General features: G+C 45.8%; 1 protein-coding gene across 1 annotated transcript; it reads left to right on the top strand.

Annotated features, from left to right (window-relative positions):
* The first annotated feature begins 1,146 nt into the window (after positions 1-1,146).
* Positions 1,147-2,994, top strand: tmem174 (transmembrane protein 174). The gene is made up of 2 exons (XM_047045740.1): positions 1,147-1,890; positions 2,513-2,994. The coding sequence occupies exons 1-2, from the start codon at positions 1,235-1,237 to the stop codon at positions 2,643-2,645; spliced, it is 789 nt and encodes a 262-aa protein (XP_046901696.1). The 5' UTR covers positions 1,147-1,234; the 3' UTR covers positions 2,646-2,994.
* Positions 2,995-25,564: the final 22,570 nt, after the last annotated feature.

The raw sequence follows: 25,564 nt of genomic DNA, 5'->3' as shown, positions 1-25,564 counted from the left end.
CCACGCTTCCTCCTCTCGCTGTCTCATCTCTCACTCTCTTCTCTGTCACACTAACTATCTCTCATTTCACACTTCTCTCTCCATAGTTTCATGTTTGAAGAGACTTGCTAGCGTGGCGAATCTGCCCCGGCACCTTGAGTTAAGTGGTGAAGCGCCTTTTAGGCGGCGGCGGTAGTGCCTGCGTGCCGTGCGTTTTTTTACTCAGCGCTCGGCTCGTTATGCCTGGCCCTGTGACACTATTGCGTGATTGCCAGTGTTTTAAGCCCCTCCGCTCTACATGCTACACTGATTGTTCGGCTATTGCAGTATGGGCTGGTGGTGATAAGTTATGTACAACAGCGCGGTCGGTGACGCGAGCGTGTGAAATGATATTTGACAAGGTGGATTGTGGCTCGCGTTGCATGGTCTGTGCGTGCAGGCACCTCCCTTCCTCCCCTCCCCCCCTCCCTCCCCCACACACACACACTCCCTTCCTCACTCTCTGTCTCTCACAGACTTCAAACTTTCCTCTTGTCTGTTCAAACGCGAGGCTCCCTTCCTGAACTCTTAGGGGCCTTTGGCATTCTGACTAAACTGATTCAAATATTGATACAAAATCTACGCAGTGGAGTCGAGTTTTACCTCAGTAATTGATAAAGTGAAATCAAACAAATATAATTGAACCCTGCTCCGGCAAAGAGCTTTTCTGTGACGCCCAACAACTTTTTACCACAAAACATTTTAAACAAGAGCATCATTTATACATATTCAAATCTGTCATTCAAGTCATAGCCCAGTATGCCTGTGTGCCTTTCGTCAGCTCTCTGAGTTACTGTCCTGGTTAAACTTTAGCCCGTCTGGAAACCGTAAGTAAACCTCCCTCACCCATTGATGAAAATGACAAGTATGCAGAGTCAAAATGTCCAGAGGTGTCCAGAGTTTCTCTTCACGAGGGGTTGACACTTAATGTTTGAACGCATTCAGGAAGGCACGCTGCCCTCTAAGGCCTCAACAGGTATGGAAACCACCAACCATGAGGTACAAAGGACCAGCACTGTGCAGATTAACCTGTAACTACTTTGTCTCGGGTTAACCAGTGCCTTAATGGATGTACTCAAGAGTTCAACCTGCGACTTGTGATTGAGGGAATGGCTGAACGCACACACACAAACAAACACACTGCAGTGGCAGTCTCTCCCGGATCAGACCACTTGGGCTCAAGAATCGACCCGGCATCTTCAGCCTCTTGGAGAGCATGCTGGGGCAGCGGTCTCTGCCCGACCCGGCCCTCAGCACCATAGCCTACGGGGTGGACACAGGCTGTAGCGTGGACGTCATATCCCCCGGTGGCGTCCCTCTGACCCTTGCCACCATCCTTCCTTCACCCCTGGCCGCCGGTACAGATGCCAGCGGCGGAGCCGCGTCGGACAGCGAGAATGCGGGCGCCACGTTGCTCTTCTCTGGGATCTTCATGACCCTGGTGGGCATGACCTTCACGGCAATGGGCTGGCTCAACCTGGACCGCAACCACAGCCAAGGCTGGATCCAATTAATGGGGCCCATTCTCCTGTCTGTGGGAGGAAGCTTCGTCTTCATCAGCATCTGCAAGTTCAGGCTCGTGACCTGCGGGGGATGCTCGGAGCGCCCGGACGAAGACACGGATCCCGCCGAGGAGCGGATCGCCCCGGGCCAATCGTTCCTGTTCAACAGCATCAATCAGCCAATCGTGTTCCAGGGAGCCACGGTGATGCAGTACATCCCGCCACCGTATGCGTCCGTCACCCCAGACGTGAGCCCGGCCAATGCGGTTGCCCTAAACCTTCCCCCGCAGTACTACACGGTGTGTCCAGCGGAGAACCAGGGGTTCAACGCCGATGATGACATCACAATGAGCGCCACAACTAGCAGCAGGTAGGAGGTGATGATAGAGCATCAATAGGGGACACCGAGAAAAATACCACAGCAAAATGTATGTCTTGTCACCAAGCATTAGGATTAAAATGCCTTTTCAAACCCAGCCCAATGCAAACAATAAATTGCAATATGTTGGAAAAAGAGTTTAAAGGGAAAATGTTGAGGAAAGAGAGTAGATATAATAACACATACTGTTTTACTGAACTTGTTCATATAATGGATGAGGAAGTGTTAGCCATTGCACTATTTGTTGTTGAGCATTGCTTTTCACAAGCAAAGCTAACAAGGGGGAACTCTTGTGTAACAAGTTAATGTTTGAGTGGGAAAATAGCAAGTTGGATAAATATTGTAACCTACTGCATATCGCCCCAAGGTTGAAGTTATTTTAACTGTTGAAATGTTTGGTCATTTTATATAAGCTACTGTGTCCTACCACATTATAAGGCCTGGACTGCATTCTGACAATGTACCTGCAAAGTGACATCCAAATTAGCTTGACCAGATCAGCCCGTGACCATGATTTAATGGGGCCTACAGCATATCAGCATGCAGTGTTCATAATTTACCATACCAGACCTTCATGGTGTCCTTAGGATGTCTTGTTTGATATTCGCCATAGGTCGCGCGAAGAGAGGCTGGACAACGGAAAAGACTCCGATGAAGACTGCACCTCTACCCGTCTTCCACCACCGTCTTATGAAGATATCTATCCATCAGTGCCGACTGACCACCTGTATCTTCGCTCAACATGACGGCTTGAACTACATATCTTGTATTTTGACACAGAAAAAGGCGCATTGTGTAACACAACAATGATGAATACAGGATGGTCGGCATGCTTGCGCGCGCATCTGGATTTAAGTATTGACTGTGCACGTTATTGTTTGTCAGGCCTATCCGAAATAATCCACACAATATATACATAGGCCATATTATTTGTTACTTCATATGAATACACGTGTATTTATCCAGGGCATTGTATTTCTTAAATGAAACACAATAATTATCCAACTGAGCACTATAAATTGGTCCAACAGCTCCAAGAACTGTTATTATTCAATAGACTTCAATAAAAATGTCCTTGAGACGCAATGAAATGCACATTTTCCAAGTACTTTCGAGCTTTCGTAACACGTAGCAAGATCTCTGCGGGCATATGCGGTAACTGAACCTTGTAGTGGAAGTGGTCTGACTCTAGGCATGTTTATTTTACATGCGGGGTGGAATTAAGTTAAATTCGACGTTACGGGCTGTTTTACTTCAGGATTGAGACCTCAGTGGAATCAGGGATTCGAATGTGTCTAAGACAGACGCAGGCGGTAAGGGCGCACCCCTGCATTAAGGTTCCCGGGCAGCAGCCGGTTAGACACAAGTGTAACTTAACCACATGGGGGCGGAATTGGAAGATTGAGGGAATCGATAGGTCGAGCTGTCACTGGGTCAGGACCGACGAGCTCTGTCGGAGAATATTAAACATGACAGTTCACTGGTAGGCTAATTATTGGCAACCGGAATAACAAACCAAAACAATGAATAAATAAACAATAATAACATAGTAGCTTACACTATCTTATATTAAAAACGGGACTGATTATTAAGCTATTATAATAAAAAAGTAGTTGCTAGATACTTCAAAAATGAATAACATGTTACATTTAGATAGGCCTATGTAGCCTAACTTTATATGGTCTATCCAGACTAAGTTTTGGATATCTGTTGAATAAGCAAATCATTTATTGACATACAAAATAAATATACACTGTAGCTTACTCTTATTTATTTTTACCTGTCAAAACGCACATTTACATAATAAATATTTAGAAATAATGGACTATCGAATATTCGATAAGGTAATTCATTGAGAGTTGACGCAGAAGGACTCTGCCGGAATTATTATTTCACACCTAAGATTACTGTTATAGGTTTGTTTAGCCTATAGTTACTGTGGCGTGGGTCCAAACTATCAAAAATTAAGATCCATTAATTTCCAAAGGAAATTAAAATGATTAGACTATAAGTCAGTAGGCCTATTTTATCTTCGGGCTGATACTAATAGCCTATCATCTCTAAAAAATGGAGGCCCTATAAGTAATACAAATTCAATCATCACAAGTAGGCCTATATGGCAAACAAAAACGTTTGCTTTGAGTATAGGATGCAATTAAAGACCAATAAATGTAATCAATGATTCTGAAAAACGATGCCAGCAAATTTGAGACCTGTTCCTTGACAGTGGGCTAATCACGTTTGTCCCTGGCAAGCACTGCAAGTCTGAGTGTATGCCCCCACTTCCCCAAACATCCATGAGCTGTATGTTTTCAAGATTTTGTATATATAGGCTAATAACAATTTGTTAACTTCAATATTAGTTCACTTTTCATCTTCAAGCTTTAAAGCTACAGTTACAAAAAGGGAATTCGTCTGAGAAGGCAGGTGAGTCACCTCGGCAGGAACCATGTGGTAAACTTTGGCCCTGAATAAGTGTGGGTTTCATTGGCTACTTAAAAACATTTAAAGCAGTCTTTACAGTTTTGAGTTGAAGCAAAATGAAGATAAACCTAACTCCTGCCAAAACAAAAGTTGACAAGTGCAAATTCTTACTTCGAAAACAATTTTAAACCGTGTGCTAACCGGGACTTAAGTCTTTGTAGATGCATAAACCGCAGTGCAATGTGACTTCCATTAATTTTACTGCACAGTAAAATGCGGGTGGCCGACAAGGCCCATTATTTTACCGTTTTGTAGAATTTGCGCCGTTTTATGAAAGCCTTACGGAACACGTCAAACGTTAAACAACTCCAGAATTAAAGGGTTCCAGAAGAACGCACAGACAATTCTACCGCAAATCTCACGAGAACGTCGGTATCGACAGGCGATTAATTAGAGGGTTCTCTAAATGGAGATGAATGTGCTAATGATCGCAGGTCACGAGGGAGCGGAGGTACACAAGGCCGGGAGCAGGGAGCGTGAATCACAAACATGTGATGATATCAAGTTCTCAAGTTCTAAACTAAGCATATCATTGCTATAATTCTGCACAAAACAAGTCACCAACAAATCTATGCCAGACAATTGATTAAATGATTAATGTTGAACTACTACAGGAATCCCATAGGTGTTATGGTAACACTAAACCTTCAGATTCGACCATGATTACTTAGATGATGAATCATATCAATACAAACTCCAAGTTTAACACAGTGAAAAATGATATGAATCAACACTCTAAACATTAGAGATGAAGTGGATTGATTATGTCCGTAAAAGAAGCATCGTGCCAATATGCCTCATTTAGTTGTGAACTGTCGATGAGGGATGTAAGAAAATGAACGTTGGATTACCGTGCTAATATGGGAATAATAATCATGAGTAATATTGTCACTGTGATGCTGTGTGTGTGTGTGTGTGTGTGTCAGAGAGAGAGAGAAACTAAGTAAACCCTTGGTGGCATATGTGGTAGAGCGACCCACGCATGATGTCAGCCCTGCGTCCATTACAGTACTGGATGTGTGTATACACAGTGTGTGTTCACGCACGCACACAAACCATTTTATTAAAGGCACATTGCAGAGGGCACAGAGTTGCCATCTTGCCATTAGTTATAATGATCAGTCTTTGATTCGTTGATGAGGGAGACACATCTGACATTTGACATTTGTATTTTTGTCTCTGGGTCTCTCACAACTATTTTTAGCAGCTAAAAGTGGCTCTTTTTAAAATAAGTTCCTGACGCTATATCAAAGACTCCCAGCCTGCCAAAAGGGTGGGCCAGCCCTATGCTTGTGTGTGTGTGTGTGTGCGTGGGTGTGTGTGTGTGCGTGTGCGTGCGTGTGTGTGTGCGTGTGTGCGTGTGTGTGTGCGTGTGTGTGTGTGGGTGTGATGTGCTACGTCAGGGCATGAGGACGGGGGGACAAATGGATTCCATGTTTGCAGGAAAACACGCTGGAGGCACAGGAAAGCTTTGTTATTTATGAAGAACACGTGAAACCAATCAAATCGGAATTATCTTCCTGTTGTTCCAACTTTTGTCGTTTGCAGTTTTCAGTCCGCTTGCCAGCAGTGTCGCCACCCAGCGAGCAGGTCTGTGTCTGTGTATAAAGAGAATGAAACAGTCACACGTAGACACACACACACACGTGTTTGTTCGAGGAGCATCAGACAGTAAACCTCGAGGGAATCTGATAAATAGTCAGCCCACAGGAAATTATTTACAGACCTGCTCCGAATAATAACCCATTTACATACGCTTCCGCAAATGGAGCTGGGCTAAACACACACCACACACGCACGCACACACACACACACACCCACACACACTGACCTATCAGGACTGTGCCAGTGGGCTTGCTTAACCCATAATATATGTGATGTTTTACTTGTCTAACATGCACATACACACTAACGCAAATACTTATTAAACACCATCTTGGGAATTCAGTATCACTTCGAGGGCAGCTTGAAGATGATATTAGGATTGTTAAAACGAGTATCTGTGCGAGAGATAAGCTTGTGTGTGTAGTGGAGGTCCTATGGTAGGGGTCCTTTCATGTTTGTCTCTCACTAACTCAGCCAGTCAACCTTGATAAACTCATTCCCTCAGTGTAGCAGCTCTCTCTCTCTCTCTCTCTCTCTCTCTCTCTCTCTCTCTCTGTCTCTCTCTGTCTCTCTCTCTCTGTCTCTCTCTCTCTCTCTCACGTCTCTGGGTCTTTCCCAGACACGTTTTACTGCCTTGCCTCTGGACTTGGCTGAGTGTCTGTCTTTCCCTCTGCAGCAGGTGTTTCACTCATCTACTCTGGTTGTGTCAGACTCAAATCTCCAGAATACATATTATACTAGAGTAGATCCCGTAGTAGATCCCAGGGTAGATCCCAGAGTAGATCCCAGAGTTGATCCCAGAGTTGATCCCAGAGTAGATCCCAGAGTAGATCCCAGAGTAGATCCCAGAGTTGATCCCAGAGTTGATCCCAGAGTAGATCCCAGAGTTGATTTTCGATAAGATGGGCAGGGTGTTTACAGACGTGCTTAGATTTGTTGGTACCCCTCGATAAACAGGGACCCAGGAAGATTGACAGTTCCATGAACCTTGAACTTCTCATTTGCAGCTGTTGTCACAGGAACATCAAGCTGCTTGGAGATGGTCTTGTAGCTTGTACCTTTACCATGCTTGCCTGTTATTTTCTTTCGGATCTCCTTAGACTAGTCTCTTGATTTCCTCCATTTAAATAGGCTGAAGGATTGATGTCAAGATTGGAGACTTATGGAGAGAAAAGATTAGAGATACTAATTAAAGAAACGAATGGGTTTGAAAAAATTACTACAATGCAATTATTTATAAACCTTTTTTCTAAGGGGTACCAACAACAGTGAGATATTTTTGTAGAATGAGCAATAATCTCTTTTCACAGTGTCTTTGCTTTGTTTTATGACATACCAAAGGCATGCAAGTATACATGATGCATTTGCTTTTAATGTCATCACTTTTTAGGAGGAATTAAGCATTATTTCAATTATTATTATTATTTTGGTCTGTAAGGATACCAACACATTGGAGCACGTCCGTATGTGTCAGAAGAGGAGATTGAATAGCCGGAGGCCTGTTACTTGTAACTATCGGTTAATTGTAACTATCGGTTCATTAAAGTAGCTTAGTAGTAAGAAATTGTGTAGTTCTTTACAAACTATACAGCAAATGTCTACAAATAAAAATATATTTGTGGCATGATAAGATTACGTTTTATTATCCAATAATGTCAGTCATCTTCCAACATAATCTTTATGTGTGTATAATTTCATTTTTATATCTCTTTACCATGGTAACATCAATGACAAAAGCAGACTGAATAAAACTGACCCATGCAGCAAATTGTAGAACATTTAATGTTCATATTTCATTTACCACTTAGTGTGTGTCACAGGACTTTTCCTTAAGAACGACCCTGTAATAATCCAGGTATCAAAAGTTCATAAAGTAGGATTGTGAATCGAATCTCAGTCATAACCCTATAACTGGGGTGACTGTTATAGCAGATGCTAGGTAGAAGGTTGTGGGCAGGGAGGTATGCAGTCTTTGGGGAATGGTTGAGGAGAAACACTGGGCTCTTCACCGGGGCTGTTAGTTATCTGGTGGCTCCGAGCGCTGCTCCACTCAGATTTAGTGGTGGCAGTTAAAACTGAGTTAGAGTGTAAGTGTTGACATTAAACTGTGTCACTCCCTCGATTTACGGCAACATATTTAAGGAATTAAGGAACCTGAGTGAGAGACAGCATTTAGGACGAAATATAAATACATCAAGTATACTGGAACGTACAAACGTATTTGAATACAGTTGAGCGCATAGTGACATACTGTGGTCTGTCTGTGTCCCGACATTCCCAGGGCTTCCACAAAGTTGGAAGAAGCAGAAAATAAACTCACCTTTTAAACTCGGCAATCCTCATGGCAATCCAAAGGTCACTCTCAGGATAATCACTGATTGGATAATTGAGATCAAAGTTGAGGAGAAATCTTGTCGACACCTGCATGCCCTGCGGAAAGCCGGTACGTCAGACCACACTACAATCCGTACAATCCACACCAACAGAACATCATTGATTCATTCATTTGATCAACACGTTAGCGTCTATAGTAGCGACAGTTCCTGAATTCGAACGACACAGGTTCCAGTAGCCAGCTCTTTTAGAACGTACTTTATGACAAATTAGGATGGATGGGTGAAGTGTAAAGGTATCTGTCATGTGACCCTCCCTAGTCTTCTGGTTTCCTTGTTGGTAAAAACAACAACCAGTCTAACATCTCACGCTCACACAAATTGGGACTGAAGAGAAAAGTCAACAGGAGAGTATTTGGGAGCTGTGTATTTTGGAAAAGTAATCCCCTGTTTGTATTGATATTTCCCCTCAGGGAAACCTTCTGTCACTGTCAATTTAAAGGGGCACATGTTCAACATGATGTCAATTCTCTGTTATAGACGGTATTTATGACTTTATTAAATTAGAGCAGAGTATCTGTGGTGGGTCCAAACGTGGGGGGTAGCTGAGGGTGGGGGCCGGAGGTGTAGAAGGGAGTCGTTTTGGAGTGAGAATGGAAAATCAGGCTCGAGTGAGTTATTTTTGTTTCAAATGTGTATCAGTCCACATATGGTCCTTGTTTTGGCCTATATACTGAGAATCTCTGTGTTGACCTTTGCCCCAGCTTTTCAGACTGACATGGCTTTGGATGCTTCACTCCCAGTTGGATTTGACCCTGTGACCCCAGAGGTCAGGGGTCACCGCCAGGGAGCAGCAAATTAACCCAATGCGTCAAACCTGGCATGACACCATGTTCAGCGGTGCTCCGTCGTTAAATCTTTGGCTCCTTTTCCAGTGGCGCATGTTTGATCTTGAGTAGTCTCTCCAGTCCACCGTTTTGTGCGGATGGTTTCCAACACTGGTTCTCCTGCAAGTTTATGATGCGTGTCCCTCCATCCCTCCGCCTTCCTCCTCCCATCCCCCTGGTGATGTCCCTCCCCCTTTTCACGACACTGACGTCTCTATTTGACGCCGTGCGCCTTTCATCGTTTTCGTCCTTTCTGCAGATCTCTCTCCGGGACGGGGTTTCTTTCTCTCTCTCCCTCCCTTTCTCGTATCTCTGTCTTTCTCTTTTCCTTCTCCTTTTCGGTCTCCCTTTATGTCTTTCCTCTCCTCTCTTCTCCTCTCTCTCCCCTCTCTGTCTTCGTGGTTAAGGACGTCTCAGTTCAGCTGTCACGAATTATGTCCGCCTGCCCAGCTGTCAAAACAGGGGGGGCGTCCCTTCCATTCCACCTCACGTCCTACGAAAGAAGAAGAGAGAGGGAGAGAAAGGGGGGGGAAGGAGGAGGAGGAGGAGGGCTTTAATGCTCGTGTTTGGACACAAGCAATTATGTCTAATTATTGTTTTTCTTTTCAGTTTCCCTGTCCTGATGGAGGTCCGACCAGACGAACATGCAGTAATCCGCCCCAGTCGTCCTGACTCAGCGGGCCTCCAGGCCTGGGCCCAGTCCCTGGACTCTGCAGCTTTCATCTCAATGTGAGTCGGGAGTTGATTCAAACACGGAGCGATGGGTGAATTAACCCCTGGGACCCAGCTTTCAATGGGCTCAGCTAAGAGATTATACGTGTTGATGGCAGGCTTTTATATGTGCTGGGCTTTCAAAAGAAACTTCAGCTGTTAATTCAACACACCGCAGTGGTGACCCCCACTTTAGCAGGCCCATCTTCTGTCTCTCCCCTCGCTTTTTTTTACTTGGTCTTTCCCCAAGATCCATCTTCTCTGAAATGATTGCAAGCGATTGGCTGTTTTATCGGATCCTCATGTGGGATGTTAGACATACCTCGAGGTTTTACGCCCCAACGTTTTCTGGTGCGTCAACATGTCGGATCCCTGTGAGTACCTCACATCCGACTGTTCCTTAAGATGACATCAAGACGTCGAGACGTTTCTTTCTATGAATGCAATGAAGAGATCCTCGATATCGGACCAGATATGTGACCAAATATGCGACATCCTTCCCGAACCACACATAGACACTCAAGCACGCAAACACAGACGCGCACACGCACACTCACATGCGAAAGGCCCTTTGTGCCTTCTCTAAGTGGAAGTCAGACAGTTGGAGAAGCTCATCAGCGACGAATACTGGGATGCTCTGGACGAGAGATTGTAATTGATTTGGGGAGCGTTTTTTTGCTGTTGTTGTTGTAAGCTTGCATCTTTGGTGGTCCCCATAGGGACACGTTTCTAAAGCATGCAGAGGAAAAGAGAGGTGGGAGGAGGAGGGGGAAAAAAGTTCTCACAGACTTGTTCAAGATGTCGCGTGGAAACCGAGCAATGTTTTGGCACAACAATAAGCCGCGGTATCAGACATCTCATATAGCTGCCACTCAATACGAAAGAGAGGGATGAGAGGGGAAGAATGAGGGAGAAAACAAATGAGGGTAAAGGAATGCTCCATGACAAGCCTCGCTGTGGACCGTACAGTGCAGGATATTACCGTCATAGGCGGCTGTTGCGCAGTTCTCATTCCACATCGTCGCGAGAGCCTGTCGACGGTGTCGGAATCCAATCCAATCAAAATATGGGTGTTTTGGTCACATGACTGAAATAGGTTAAAGGAGGATGAGTAGTCCACTCTCTCATGCAGAGTGGGCTTCATCCTCCTGGAAATACCCCTGCTGCGTCCCAACACATCTCTTCATTCTGCTCGGAAGATGATTCAGGGCGATTACCCAGAAGTCATTTCTCCCAACACATTAAATAGGAGATATAAAAAATCAACTAACGTGGGAAGAAGAAGGTGTAGGAACGTAAGGACCGTCTGAGTGGTCTCCATGGTGAATCCGAGTTCGGCTGCCATGACAACCTCATACTCGTATTGGGTCTTAATGGTACTGGTCTGTAAATGTAATGTACATTAATTGGACCACCACTGCAAGTCCTTGGGGTCTGTCATTCAGATGGCAGGTTCACACATGTATGGGTATATATGCTTCTCTTGGCTTGTGATAATTTTTTTCTCTGCGAAAGTCATCTGTATCATTGAAACCACTAGGGCGAGGCCTGTCTGAGTGAGTTATGAGCTTTCCATGCGCTTGATGGATTGAGACCTCTCTCCCTCCCTCCCTCCCTCCCTCTCTCCTTTCTTCCCCTTTCCGCGTTGGACTGCGTAGCCAAAATGGCATTCTTAAGGAGGACAATAACTCCAGAGTTCATCAACACTCTGAGGAAATGGGATTTACCAAGAGAAGAATCTGCTTTCTGTTTTCGCTCGTTTTAAGGGAAGCACCTGAGGTGAGTGCCCAAACGACAACTTCACGCTGAAAAGCTCTGTCTCAAGTGAGGATTCTTCTCCTCGTCGACTCATCAGCAAGGACACACGCTGTAGACAGCAGTACACTCCCACAAGTGTCCTTGACTCGAGTGTTGCGGATGAATCCTGTCTTGGTCTTGGACATCCATAAATGACCCCCCCACCTCTTATCTTCTGTCACGATGAACATCTTCCATTTCAAATCCCCTCTACACACGGCTCTTGTCCCATTACGGGCTTGTCACAATGACCAGTGCACATGTTGTCTCTCTCTAATTCTTGTTGCTTTGTCCTCCTAGGGTCCGTGACCCCACTGTCATTACATAGTCTCAAAGGTGGCACCGCTCAGCCTTTGTCAACCCCCCCCACACACACACACACACATTCTCTCCACAGTCTCCTATGCTGATTCCCTCCCTTTGTCCCTGAGTCCACTTTGCGGTGGACAATCCCCATTGTCCAGCCCCAGTCTGTGTGTGTAATCTCTCTTGTCAAGGGAATCTGCAGCGATTAGCCTCCGTCAATTACAAGGGATGATCTGTGTGTCTGTCCGAGCCTCTCTAACCCCTAAGCAGGCCTCATCAGAACCACCCACACCACTCTGAACTCCAGCCTCCAACCGCTGACCCCTGACCGCATCATTGCCCCCCCCCCCTCCCCCCCCCCCCCACCATGGGTTGCAACAGATTACACGAGTAAAGCGATGGTTGTTGGTCTAAATCCTATTGTCAGATGTGTTCAGAGAGAAGACAAGAGCTCACTCTTTCCACTGCACCCATCTTCTGTACTGTCTATCCAGCCATTTAGATATTATTACAGACCATTTGAAGCATGTGAAGAAGCAGACCAGCATTTCCAACAGTTGTGTTTTTGATGAATTGCTTGGTGACGGCTGAGGTTGAGACACTGCCGTTTTTCCATCGTCAGGTGGATATTGTCTGTTTGTAAAATGTCTCCTCATCCTCGTCGTCCACCAGCCTTCCACATGGTGGTGCTAGTAAATGACCCCACTGTACACAAATGAGCATGTGTGTGCGTGTGTGTGTCTGCACTGTGTGTGTGTGTGAGAGAGAGAGTCTGTGGTGTGTGTGGGCGTGTGAGAGAGAGAGTCTGTGGTGTGTGTGGGCGTGTGAGAGAGAGAGTCTGTGGTGTGTGTGGGCGTGTGAGAGAGAGAGTCTGTGGTGTGTGTGGGCGTGTGAGAGAGAGAGTCTGTGCCGTGAGTGCGTGTGGGGCCGACTGACTTCATAGTCCTCATGGGATCCCCCAATCAATGAGCCAATCACGAGTGAGACGTGAAGCTCCAAGTGAAGTTTTCAGTTCTGGAGTAGTGAGAGTAGACAACTTGGGGGGAAAAAAGTGCAACGCCCTCCTGTAATTTAGTGACACCATAGAGTTTGTGTCGTGTTATCTCAAGACCACCCATCCATAACATGTGTTGGACAAACAGAAAATGTTCTGGGCGTAATATCTTGCAGATGGGAGCTGGCTGAGAACTGGAGGGGAGAGAGGGCACCTCCGAATGGGGTCTTCTATGGTGCTGGTCAACTGGTCATTTCTGGAGCACCATTAACCACCTGGGCCGGGCGTGTTTAGTCAGCTTTGCTTCAGTCTTGGGTTACATTTACCTTTGAAATTAAGACACCACACACACACAAAGCCACCACACACATAGAAATCCACAAGTTTTTTCCCTGTCACACATCTACACACACACCCTCAAGCTCACACACCAAGCGCAGACAGAAGGAAAGAGAGGAGCAGCCACATCTGAACGGCTTCTCTGCCAAAGGAAGTGAACATCAGGAAGACTGAAACAAACACTACATAAACACACTGCGCCAGACACTGACAGACACACACGCGCAAACGACCCATTTCACATCCCCCTATGAAACTCACCGCCAAAACGCTCTGCACAAAGTGGAGACGGTAGTGGCCAAAGTTGAAAAGTAAATATTGTACCATTGAAATTGCTTGTGGTGTCCAGGCTGAACAAAGACTGGGTCATTCTTACCACTATTGGATTACACTTGTAAAACACGCTGCCACCGCTAGCTTGGCAGCGCGGGGACTCGGCCCGCAGCCCCGTGGCAGCCCTCGTCCTCACCTTCTTCGCCTCTCACCCGTGTTTCCCTGGCACTTCTCCACGATGAGGTGACTGGAGTGGAGAGCGAGTGCTTAGCCAGGATGGCAAACAAGTGGCTGTGGAGACAGGGAAATGGCAATTGTCAGCTCGTAAAATAGAGAGGCAGAGGGGGACAGAGACTTAACTCAAACAGCATGGTCCGACGAGCAAACAGTGCCACAGTCATGCTAGCAATGCATCTTTCAAAAGATGACAATACGTATTAGGCTGTCAACAAGTGTGAGGCTCAATGTTCTGTCTGTTCCTGCTGCTTTTTCATTATTTGTGAGCTAAAGAAGCCTCCCAAACCTTTTAAGTTTAATGTCCTTTTAATTAAACGCTCACTTTGAAGTCCAATGTTTTGGGGGGGGTTTGTTTCTGCTCTGTTTCGCTCAGTGCGACAGTAGTCATCGTCGTTGACGTTGTGCCTTCAGAAAGACAGAGTTTTACTGTTTGTGATGTGTGGGATGTAATGAATGCTTTGCTTTAAGCTGATTCAATTGGTCTTTGGCTATGTGCTGGTGAGTAATTACCAGCCGATTAATTGACGTCTGCCATGGAAAAAGTAGCAGACTCATCTTGAGATCCATCAGTCGTAAGCGACTGAGAAGTCTCCATTTTAAAAACCTACAACTCACGGATGTTTCTACAACTCAACCCTTCCAGTTCAATTGAGTTCACACAGCCCTGTCCCATTTTCTCCTAACAAAATGAAGGACAATTTGTGGTGACACAGCAGCTGACCCTGTCTTTGTACAAGTGTGGTTGGGGTAAAAGGGATGATTGCTCCTGGCTTCTCCGCTAAAGAGAACTTTGTTAAGGATGAAAGGCTCAGTGTCTGCACTGTGCACTGGAGGACCACACTAGAAGGACCTCGCCTCAACCTAGGAAGGCTGCTCTGCTCTATATAGATGATTTCCATAAAACGTTATTATGAGGCTAATTGTGTTCCTGTGCCTCCACAGATTACACTGCAAGGGGAAAGAGACTCAATAAAATGTGGTTACTGGAGGGTTACCTCTTAAGTTGAAGTGTGGTATTTGTGGGCCTGTGGACAACTCCACTTCAACATAAATGATCCAACAGGCCTTTCGCATACCAACTTGACTATCAGCCCGTCAGTTTTGATATAATGACGGATCATTTGCGTTGATATAGTAAAACCTTCTGGTTTAGCAATCTTTGGAACCAGAGCTCGATGTCTACCAACGCTTACGAAGGTCTACGAGCACATCGCACAAGCTGATAGTCGATGTGGTGCGATAGGGCTGTTTCATCACCGAAGCCCATGATCAGTTGAGGGCCACGGGAAGGATGAAAAGCTTCCTCCATTTAGATGCACCAATCTCGATCGAAGTGCGGACTGTGGGCCGTGGCGGCAAAGTCTCCCACCTCATCCCTTATACTTTCTCCTCGGTGGCTCTCATGACTGACATGGGGGCCTTGTGGAGGTGCTGTGGAGGCATTGTGGAGCCAGTCCCAGCCTTGGGCTCAGGCACGTCGTTTTGTCACTGCGCAATCTACCCAAACTGGGCCCAGCCCCGGCCCCAGCTGAGAGCCACTGCTATCAGATGTATGGCACAAACCGCAAGAGTGCGAGACCATGTGGGGCGGACCACCCATGAGAGTGTGCCCCCCCCCTCCCCCCCCTCCTCCTCCTCTCCCTCCATCTGCAGCTGGAGGAGAAGGGAGAGACAATGTTGGAGCATGGGAACCGAACGCCCAGCACCCAGCACCCGGCGTTTAGTCCTTATATACGGGGATATTTTGGAGTCTTGTAAATGAGGACGGTCTCACTTGACTCTCAGTGCAAGCCCATGTTATCTTTTGCCTACAACCCTCGCCTTCCCTGTAATGCTGCTCTAAGCCTTTATTTGTCTAAGACTATTCCACTGGGGATTCCAGGCATGTGGTGTTGAAATAGATGCAGCTTCACAGAAACAGAGAGGAAAGGGGCAATATATTTAGAAATTTTAGTTGAAAATCTTCAAGCTAAGAATAAGATGAGAGGCACACTTTCCGTCCATTGTTTCTTTATTTTATTTGATGGTCCATGAAATATGAAAAAATTGTAATCTAAAGGATTATGTCAAGTTTGGCTTTATGAAACAATGACTGGCTCAATAACAACAGTAATTTTATGGTCAACAACACAATAGAAGAATAAATAAAGTGGTCCAGACTTGAAAGACTAATCTTGTGTAAGCAACTATTAGATCTGAATTTAACTTATCCAAACTCTGCAATATGTGTGGCATCTTCCCATAAAGCTGTGATTGAATATTTGTTGAAGTTTCAAATAAGCAGAATATTCCACAAATATGTCTTTGATTAACATGTCACTTCTTCCATTTGTTATTCCCAGCTGACAGCCGAAACGGTTTGTAAATGCGGACTATAAACTTGGGCACCCTCGGCCCCCGTCGCTTTCAACGACGTAAGAAAAAGAATTTTGTTAAAAACGCAGAAACCCAAAGCCAAAGTATTCGACTGGGATGTTTAGGTTGAGTAACCCCCTGGGTTAATAAACCAAACAAAGGTAAACCGTGCAAAACGGCCGCAATGAAAGCCAGGCTAAGTAAACGAAGCCCAGTTTACAAGAATCATTTAAAAGGGGGAGAAGAAGAAGAGGGCAAAAATGCGTGAAACTTTAATGCAAAACAGGTGATGAATGTGTTTTTACACCAGTAAAAGCTGTCTGAGAAGGATTCCTAGCGAACAAAAGTGTTTGAAAATTACATTACATACTCACACTTCAAATATATGTACGGCTAATTCACTAGCCTGCAGCCACTACACTAGAACTCTACTGGGGGCCAAAGCAAAATGAGGTGAAAAGCCAATAGATCTTATCGTATACAAAATAGACAGATAATTTTTTATAATTTAGTAAAAAAAATGACAGAAATATGTATGATTCTTATGGCCAAACAAGAGATGTTTTTATTTTATTTAGGCCAACCAAAGTGCACCCAAAAAAACGGATTGATCATTCCCTCAAACAAATAACTAGACTCACTGTTTTCTACCTACTCCGCAGTTCATCTTATCTATCTTTAGCAGATTATTCACGCAGTCAACTCGAGAGTTTGTTCTCTCCTTAGGTGAGTTATTGGATTCATTTTCCACTCCTTTCACTTGCAGCGTGGAGAGAGAACGCTGCACGTGGACCGGGTCCAGAGAAAACACAAAAGCCAAAAAACAACAAGAGGGTTCTTTTTAACTTCTTCAAACCACGTCTTCCAATAAAAGCTGAACAAACATACCCAGCCACTAGCAAGCCACTGCTGTCCGGTGAGTTTCACAAGAAGAAGAAAAAAGATATTGCTTTCAAAAGGGTGGGGGGGGGCGGGGGGGATGGAAGAGGGTTACAGACCTAATGAAAACTTCACCTTAACTGAAATAATAAAAGGCCCACCACCCAAACGCCAGCATTTTGCTTCTCTCATTGGTGTGTTTTCCCTAGGTCACATTCGTTCCATGCAGATTCCTATTTAAAAAATCTTTTTAAAGTCCGGTAAAGGTTAGCTGTTTTCCATTGGTAGCCCGTGTTTTGCACTCCTGGTAATCTGTGCAGGCAAGTAAAAGTGTGATATGGATTTAAGAGCTATCAAATGTACACTAAGGGCTGCAATAAAACTGCATCACGCTGGAAAACGGGCCTGTAAACCTTTGTTGTAGGAACGGGACACCCTCAAGGTCTCGGGGAGAGAATGGGAGAAAGAGAGAGTGCAGGCCTGTGGCCAAACACTGAACATCTATCTATCTTTCAGCCCCTCCCGGGGGGAAGACAAAGCAGGCCCAACGGCGCTATGAAAAGGGTGGCCTGTGAATGGTTACTATTCAATTTGTATTTGGTTCCCTGCTGGTCGCCGAGCCCAGATCAGAGGAGAAAGTGAAAACACATGGTCGGGGTCAGCCGGATCAGAGGACCACCACACACACACAGGCAGGGGGAAGGAAAAAGCCAATGGGAACTTGTGTGAAGAAATGGATTGAACAAACAGAGCCTACAATCGCCTGCACTCTATTATCCTATCATTTACACTGCATGGGAGCTCGGAAAGCCGTTAGAGACGGACATAGGTTTCCACTGAAAAGAAAAAGGGGCATTCCACGCCCCATGCCAATCAAAAGGGCTGGGGAGTTATAGTCCGAGACAAGTTTTGAATTCTTTCAGGCCTAATGTGTTTATTTTCAATATCCCGGGGAAATGATGACATCATCGGCAAACAACGTCGTAGGAATCGGCCGGAGCTTTGAAGCTTCCAGCAGCGAAACACGATTTTAATTATATCATAACTTTGAAATTGTATTTGTACAATAAACTCTCTGGATTAGGCGAGGAAGTACGAGGAGTTGGCTAAAGAATTGGCCCTACCTTGAAAAAACAAACTGGAAGAGGAGAGAGAACGGCCAAGCGTATAACTGTAGATGAAGAATTAGGTCGTGCTTTTTGGCCTAATTCCACACACACACTCGCAGGGACACACACCCCGCCACCCAGTGATGAATGGCAGCTCACATGCTCCACCTCGCTTTGATTAGTGCTTTGTCGCCTCCACTCCACTGACGAACCAGAGCCAATGGGCTCAGCAGTAGAAAACCTTTTTTCTTCTCTCTCCAGTTCTGTTCTTAGCCCGCCTGGTCCAGGATCCGTTGGCACGTCGATATATTTCCAGAATGATCCCGCTGCTGCCGTTGTTGTAGTCATTGCCTGTTTCCTCGCGTTGATGCATTTCAGCTCCAAATGTCACCAAGAAGACGTTCTGTTTACATCCAGCCTGACACACTGCCAAGCAAGGTGTCATGAGCTAAGGTCTGGGGACTCTGTTATGTAACGAGGTTCATGGGTCTGGCAGTGAGGTTTCTAAATAAAACCAGCTTGTAGGGTTTGATTATCTTCTTAATAATGCATCTGTGATTACAAGCGTAGCACAAAACACAAGGTGCAACTGCTGTACATTTACTTATATGGTGTACAGGCCAAAAAATGACAGTTCAACAAATTGCAACCCTCTTGAACTTGCATCCAAAATCCATATCTGCAAATATGATGGGACATGAGGCTAAAGACCGCAAGAGGAGTAGACCTGTATAATAGCAGACGTCTCTCCACTATGGTCTTTAGCTTCGGTCAGGGTGAGACCAGTGTATAGGCCGTTGTGTATAATCAATCCAGGCTTTCACAATGCATCTACCTTAAACACAGATGCCAGGCTAAACAACACTCTTCAATGATGGTGTAATGTTAAACAGTTGTTTAAAGCACCCCCCTCGACCACCGCCACCACAAGCACGCACACCCACACACACGTACACACACATACACACACACACACACGTACACACACACACGTACACACACACACCGTCTTCTGTCATCCCGACAGTGGAACCAGAGCCGAGCTAATTGGAGTCAGCTCTGTCCCACTTCAGACCAGTGGAAGATTATCAGAGGTCTCTGATCTGTTTGGTTTGATGGGCACTGCTGTAGGTTATCCAGCCCTGCAAGGGCTCTCTGCTTATTTACTCAACAGCTGGGCAAATACTCGCAGCCCTTCTGCGTTTGGGCTCACTTTTAAACATTTAGGAACGGCGGGATCTAGTGTTTATACCACCATCTTCCTTCACATCTGCAGTTAATATTATTTTGTAGGCTTTGTGCGGAACAAGGGCCCCGATCTTTTGTTTTGACAGAAGGATATTTTGAACTTTTCCGAGGATTAATACTGTTTGCGTTTCCCGCGCGCGCCCCTTCAAAACAACCGGAGGGACCCTGTAGGATTGAACAAAATCCGCGACTTGAGTCTGGCAACCCAAGTGTATCCGACGTTGTTTTTGATTCATCTGTCATCTTTGTTATCCACTGGGGATACTGTCTTTCTGTCTGTCTTTCTTTCTCTTTTTCTCTAACACTTTTTTCTAACTCATTTTTATATTTTTCCAGTTATGTATCTGGTGGAGTCAGCTTGAGTTCACAGGAAGCAGACATTGGTCCCTAATGCTAGCACATTTGTTGCCATTCATAATTCTTCTATGTTCATTATTCATTCATAAGTCTGAGTATGTTATTAATTATGGCCAACTTTTTCAAATGTTTTGTTTTGAAAGCTAAACAGATGTCGATTATAATCATTTAAACATTTTTTTCAGGTTTAAATCATTACTTTCAAAGATTCATCCCAACTGTTAATTACCTAGGAAAGACAGTACATATAATTATTACATAAAAATCAATCAAAATATTATTTATTACCTATATAATACAATTCTACATTTCCTATATTTACTGGAACAAACTACATGCCTGAAATGACACATTAAGAGAATTTTACTGTAACAATTTAATTCAAAACGAAAAGGCTTTGTCGAGTCCGAAAACGTCGAAATGCAAAACAATTATTCTTTATAGTGAAACCTTTTTTTTGCTGAGATTTTATGGTATGGGCTGGCCCTCATTTTAAGGACACACACACTTTACATGAAACTCATTTTGAATTATTCTGCGGGAAGGAGGGAGTTAACCCTGGGAACAACTGTATAGCTGGAACTCTTGGCAGGAGGGGGAATGGTGGAGGTCTAATGCAGCCGTGTGTGTTCGGGGGAACACTACTGCCACACACAGACACTCCTGGCACTCAGACCTACGTCTTAGTCCCCATTAAAACTGATCATGAATGAAGCTTTTATTTGGGCAACACAAGGGAGTGAAAGTGCTGAAACACATAGTGGTGTTATGTATTCATTTATACGTGGATCACACGCGTAAAAACACAACCCGCTGAGATGTATGTCGCAGAGGACGGGGTGGGCTGGTCGAAGGAGGAGAGCCGCGGAATTACTGAGTTGTCACGGTGAAAAGATCTTTATTTTCCCTCCTCAAAACAGACCCTGGTTTATGTGTGGACTTTGGTCCAGAGCTAACCCTGCCTTGTCCCGGGCATGAACTGGCATTTCAACAGGAGAATAAAAAAAAAACTGGGGAATGTAACCTGTAAACAGGAAAGTGGGGGATTTCATGCCGTCATTCAGGAACAACCCTCCAAAGTGAACCGCAGACATGTGGAAAAAGAATCCTTTTCAAAGCAAGACAGCAAGCAGTGCAGCACAGGACAAATGGACAGGCGTTTGAAAAAGAAAAAGCTATACTGGTAGGAGCTGATTTGATCTTGTATGGGAAACGGTTGATCAAATCTTTTGAGAATTTCAATTCAGAAGAGCCAGCCTATTTGTTTGATGGAGCACCCCATGCACCCTCCTTCACTGCCAGATGAAGTCCCTACAACAAACATGGACTCCCAAGACCAGCCACTTACACATGTGAAGCCTCGAGGCTCCCACACAGCCACGACGTCAATCGATCCGTGTTGTGTGAATATGGGAGTTGCACGTCGGTCTCAACGGGTTTAAACGTCCTAATGGCAGACAACGTGGTTCTGTGTGGTCCTCCATGTGGGCTGATCCAGACCCGTGCAGCCCGACTAGGCCCATGGCGGGCTCCCTGGCTGACACTGGGCCCATGGCGGGCTCCCTGGCTGACACTGGGCTCATGAAGGGCTCCCTGGCTGACACTGGGCCCATGGGAGGCTCCCTGGCTGACACTGGGCCCATGGGGGGCTCCTGGCTGACACTGGGCCCATGGGAGGCTCCCTGGCTGACACTGGGCCCATGGGGGGCTCCCTGGCTGACACTGGGCTCATGGAGGGCTCCCTGGCTGACACTGGGCCCATGGGAGGCTCCCTGGCTGACACTGGGCTCATGGAGGGCTCCCTGGCTGACACTGGGCCCATGGGAGGCTCCCTGGCTGACACTGGGCCCATGGGAGGCTCCCTGGCTGACACTGGGCCCATGGGAGGCTCCCTGGCTGACACTGGGCCCATGGTGGGCTCCCTGGCTGACGCGCAGGCCCTGGAGACGTCTACCTCGCGCCGTTCTCTCTCTTACTTTCAATGTTACTTTTCCTCCTTTTCAAAGTTAAAAAGTGGGCGAAGTATTTGGGTAGATGTTTGTCCCACAGAACCTTCTGTGGTTAATTGTTTCTACACACGAGAGCACTCGTTTTTTGGCCTAAATTGAGACTGATGATGATAAAAGTGCACACTATCATCTTCCTGCTGACAGATGTCAGCCTCCTATCTCGCAGCGTGACGTTTTAGGGTGTGGGTTAGTCTGTAATTACTTTCATAATTTTATGGCCCTCTAAAAAGTCAAGAGAAAGTGTTGTCACCCACCGTACACTGACAGCTCATACATCCTTTTGGATTCTTTTAAAGATGCGATGTGTCTGCATGTGTGTGTGTGTGTGTGTGTGTGTCTGTGTGCTTGCATCGTCATACTTCTGTTGAAAAGTGCCACAAGTGATTTAGGAAGTCATATTTTTTCCTCCCATTGACCGAGCAACATGTGGTCCTCATAGACATCACATGAGCCAGGCTTTGTCAAGAGTGCCTTTCAAAACACACACACACACACACATACAATCTCACAAAACATTATTTCCCTAACCATAAACACACACACACACATACAGCACATTCACACACAAACGTCCTTAACCATAGCACGGGAGGACCACCAGCGAACACAAGCAGCCAGATGGTTGGTCGTCGAGCTGGATAAGGCATCCATTCTATGAATTACAACATCCATCATGGAGTTAGAGGAGGAAGAGGAACGAAAGGCTCTCCTCCACCCATCATAAAAGCATCATCCCTCGCTCTTTTTGGGGCAGCGTAATTAGAGATTCCAAGCTGTAGTCAGGCGAGCGGAGCGGAGATGGGAGTTTGATCTCACTGAAGGTCCTTTCAGAGCCTCACACACAATTCAAATCCATAAAAAAACAGCTTACATTTTGAGCAACAGTTTTGTATTATTTATTGTCAGCGCCACCAACGTTCCTCTCTCTTTTCTTACATTTTCTTTTTGCGGAATTTATACATTATTACAAGAAGATAAGACATTCTCATACCTAAAAAAACTCAAAGCAAAGGAAGGCTGTCGAATTATTTATAAAAATTGAAAAACAGAACATATATTTTAAGGTCTAAAGAAACAATTTGGGGTTCTAAACAGCACCACAAGTGAGGATGAAGAAGGTTTCCATTTGAAAACCCTTTTTAAAGGATACTTTTTTCATGACAAAAAAATATTTCTCCCTTTGTTTTTTGGGGGGACAGACAGAGACAAAGCTCTACATACAGACAGACAGATGTGCTGAGATTAATGGAATGTGTGTTCCGACACAGACCTCAGTGAATGTGTTCTTTTGGACACCAAACTATTTAGCTTTGCTTTCAAATAAGGCCTCTAATGCTTCCAAACTCTGAGCAGCCAGTCCAGGCTGTCGCTGGAGCTGCTGTTGACTGTCTCTCTCCCCGCTTTCTCCCTCTTTATTTCACTTTCTTTCTTTCTCTCTCTCTCTCTCTCTCTGTCTCTCTCTCTCTCTCTCTCTCTCTCTCTCTCTCTCCCCGCTTTCTCCCTCTTTCTTTCACTTTCTCTCTCTCTCTCTTTCTTTCTCTCTCTCTCTCTCTCTCTCTCTCTCTCTCTCTCTCTCTCTCTCTCTCTCTCTCTCTCTCTCTATCTCTCTCTCCTCTCTCTCTTTCTCCCTCCCTCTCTCTCCGCCTCTTTCTGTGAGTGATTACTTTTGATTCTTTTTTTATAGTATCAACTTGTGTGGCAAAAACGAGGCAGCTGATAAAGACTTCTGCCAGTTCACTCCCCCGCCCCCCCCCCGCCCCCCCCCCCCCCCCTTCCTTTAACACACCCTATTTCCTACGCACTCTTTATGATCCCAATCCAGTACCATACATCTGCCATATACAGTCACGGCACCTCAACCAGCATTTATCCAATTCATCCTCGCAGTCCAAATCAGCTCCATGGCTTGTTGCTCTGAGGATCCAGTGCTGCCACACACAGTTCACTGATGTGTCACAAAGTGTCACTCTGTGCACGGCTGCCAGGTCTGGCAGCCCGCTGAAGTGTTGAAGTGCCTTGATCTTCACTGCAGAGCAGAGCAGAGCAGTGGAGTCCTGTCATGTAAGCTGAGACCCTTATCGCACCTCTCCCCTAGCACTTGCTCTGTGTAAACTTAAGACCACTATCAGTGGGGGAACCATTTTTTAGAAATTGTTCTTAAACCCACACAATGTCAAAATCTTGCATAAATCAAACCAGAACCAGGCTTAGGGCTTTGTGCAAGCCCCCCCCCCTCCCCCCTGTTCATTATAACCTAGTGCTGGAAACTGAGAGTGGCCGGGTGCAGGAGGATGCCTCGTCGCAACACCCTTCCAGGAGTACTTTCTTTCATTTACTCGGTCTCTGTAGTTCTCTCACCCCTTTCTCTCTCTCTCTCTCTCTCTCTCTCTCTCTCTCTCTCTCTCTCTCTCTCTCTCTCTCTCTGTCTGTCTGTCTGTCTGTCTGTCTGTCTGTCTGTCTCTCTCTCTCTCTCTCTCTCTCTCTCTCTCTCTCTCTCTCTCTCTCTCTCTCTCTCTCTCTCTCTCCCTCCCTGCCACTCTCTCTGTTTGTTTCCCTCCCAGGCTCTCTTTCTCTCCCACTAATGACTGTTTGACTGATAATGAGAGGTGGGATTGGGAGAGGTTGGGGTTAGAGACCTGCTTGCCCCACGTAAACGCGGCCCACTGCACCCAAACTAAAGGAGGGATGGTGGTCTCCCATCAGCAGCCCAAGATGAGGAGCAGACACCAGACTCCAGGCTGGGGGGGCAGGGTGTGTGTGTGTGTCTGGCCTGACAGGTGACAGTGGGCCCTGAATGACTGAGCGCCCTGATATAACAAGCACCGGTTGCATCTCTATTAGAAGCGGTGTTGGGGTACACTGCACGCTCAGAGTATCTCCCACAAGAGCTGTCCTGAACCATGACGTGATGAAGTGTGCATGTTTTCGGTGTTAGTATAAAGCTGAATTTTTGGCGGACAACAGGGTGCCATTAAAGCCCTTTCTACCGTCCCAAATGTAAAGCCCAAGCATAAAGGCTAATTGCCAGACCGGAGAACAATGTGTGTGGTAGACCTGGGCCACACGCCCCTTCTGCTCCACAATTGGACAACAAAAGCCCTTATAGACCTCCAAAAGGAGAACACACCAATTAGATATCACTGTGAATGCAAACACATGAAAGGCAAAACAGAGGCCTACCTGATGTCTGCAGTGGGAAAACCCAGATCTCCAAAGCATTTGGCTTCCAACACGAGCACAAAAAAGCTGGCGTTGCCCACCCTGTGTGTTCCTTTCTCTCCAGACTTCCACCGTAGCATCTTGTGGCACAGATGTTGTTCCCAGGGGTGACTGTGTACCACAAACAGCAGCCTAGCAGTGCAGGATGGGAAGGGCTGCAGCTTTTCACAAGTACAGATGGAGAGAATGGGTGAAGTGGGCCAGGGTGGTAGAGGGTGGGGGTGCAGGGAATGAGGGGGAATTATACCGCAGAAAATTCGCATACAAGTTAAAAACACATTTTTCTGGCGGCGTAAACCCAAAGCTCGCTAATTAAGCCACGGAGCAGGCGGTGTGCATGAACAGAAAAAGAGGAATCGGCACATTGGAGGGGCTCTCTAGAGGGTTCTTTCACCCAGGAACCTGTTTTCCTGAAGGTTTTCAGCAAACGCTCCTGGACTTCAGGTATCCACGTTCCGCGAGAAGGCTCACGGGATGGATGAGAGACAAGAAGGTCAGTTGCATGTGCACAAACCTGGTTATT

This window comes from Hypomesus transpacificus, chromosome 22, assembly GCF_021917145.1.
Source record: "Hypomesus transpacificus isolate Combined female chromosome 22, fHypTra1, whole genome shotgun sequence".
Lineage (NCBI taxonomy): Eukaryota > Metazoa > Chordata > Actinopteri > Osmeriformes > Osmeridae > Hypomesus > Hypomesus transpacificus.
Note: the sequence above shows the minus strand (reverse complement) of the source record. Positions and strands in the feature narration are given on the sequence as shown.

Coding starts and splice junctions, on each gene's coding strand:
- tmem174 (XM_047045740.1), top strand. CDS start 1,235: ATGCTGGGGCAGCGGTCTCTGCCCGACCCGGCCCTCAGCACCATAGCC. Junction 1,891..2,512: donor AGCGCCACAACTAGCAGCAG/GTAGGAGGTGAT, acceptor TATTCGCCATAG/GTCGCGCGAAGAGAGGCTGG.